General features: G+C 46.1%; 1 protein-coding gene across 1 annotated transcript in view; it reads left to right on the forward strand.

The window, feature by feature from the left end:
* The window catches only part of EMH_0015680 (uncharacterized protein), a gene marked incomplete at both ends in the record, with an annotated part of 3,556 nt that extends 3,028 nt beyond the window's left edge, over positions 1-528 (forward strand). Inside the window, 2 exons of the mRNA XM_013500452.1 lie at positions 167-322; positions 463-528. Of these exons, the coding sequence (XP_013355906.1) occupies positions 167-322; positions 463-528 (222 nt within the window). The remainder of the gene's footprint in view (positions 1-166; positions 323-462) is intronic.
* Positions 529-568: the final 40 nt, after the last annotated feature.

A 568-nucleotide genomic window follows, 5' to 3' on the forward strand; every position in this document is an offset into this window, starting at 1 on the left:
CGAGGATCTGTAAATAGAGTGCACGGCTTTGCAGCTAGATGCTGTGGGAAGCAGCAGTAGCCTCAGTATCTGGAGAACGCAGTGGAAATGATTGAGTGAATTGCAGAATGCGATTAAATGCCCGTAAAGCTTAAGTCATATTCACCCCCGTCTGGCGTGCATGCAGGTTGAGAAGGAGTGTAGCGAATACGACACTGCAATGTTAAAGGCAGTGGCAGTGTTCTGTAAAACAAAGGGTGTAGACGTCGACGAGTCAACTCTTCGACAACAACTCGGAGACATTCGTATTCAGCGTTTGAAGGAAGCTGGTCAAGATCCCAAAGTAAGTCGTCATACACTATGTGAAAAATGTATTTAGATGAAAATGCAATCAAATAAAGGGCTTACTATGTAAATTCATTTGCTAAATACATGCCGTGGCGCTGCACGTACTTGCGCAGCACTAAGTTTGTGTGTGTGCAGCAACAAAACCAGCGCCCACTAACCGTCAAATACGGCTTCCAAGCAATCACGCCCGGGAGCAGCTGATGCTCAGTTGAACGGCACACTGCAACTTTTCTGAACGTAT

The sequence above is a fragment of the Eimeria mitis genome, genomic scaffold (assembly GCF_000499745.2).
Source record: "Eimeria mitis Houghton genomic scaffold, Emh_scaff542, whole genome shotgun sequence".
NCBI classification, from domain to species: Eukaryota; Apicomplexa; class Conoidasida; order Eucoccidiorida; family Eimeriidae; genus Eimeria; species Eimeria mitis.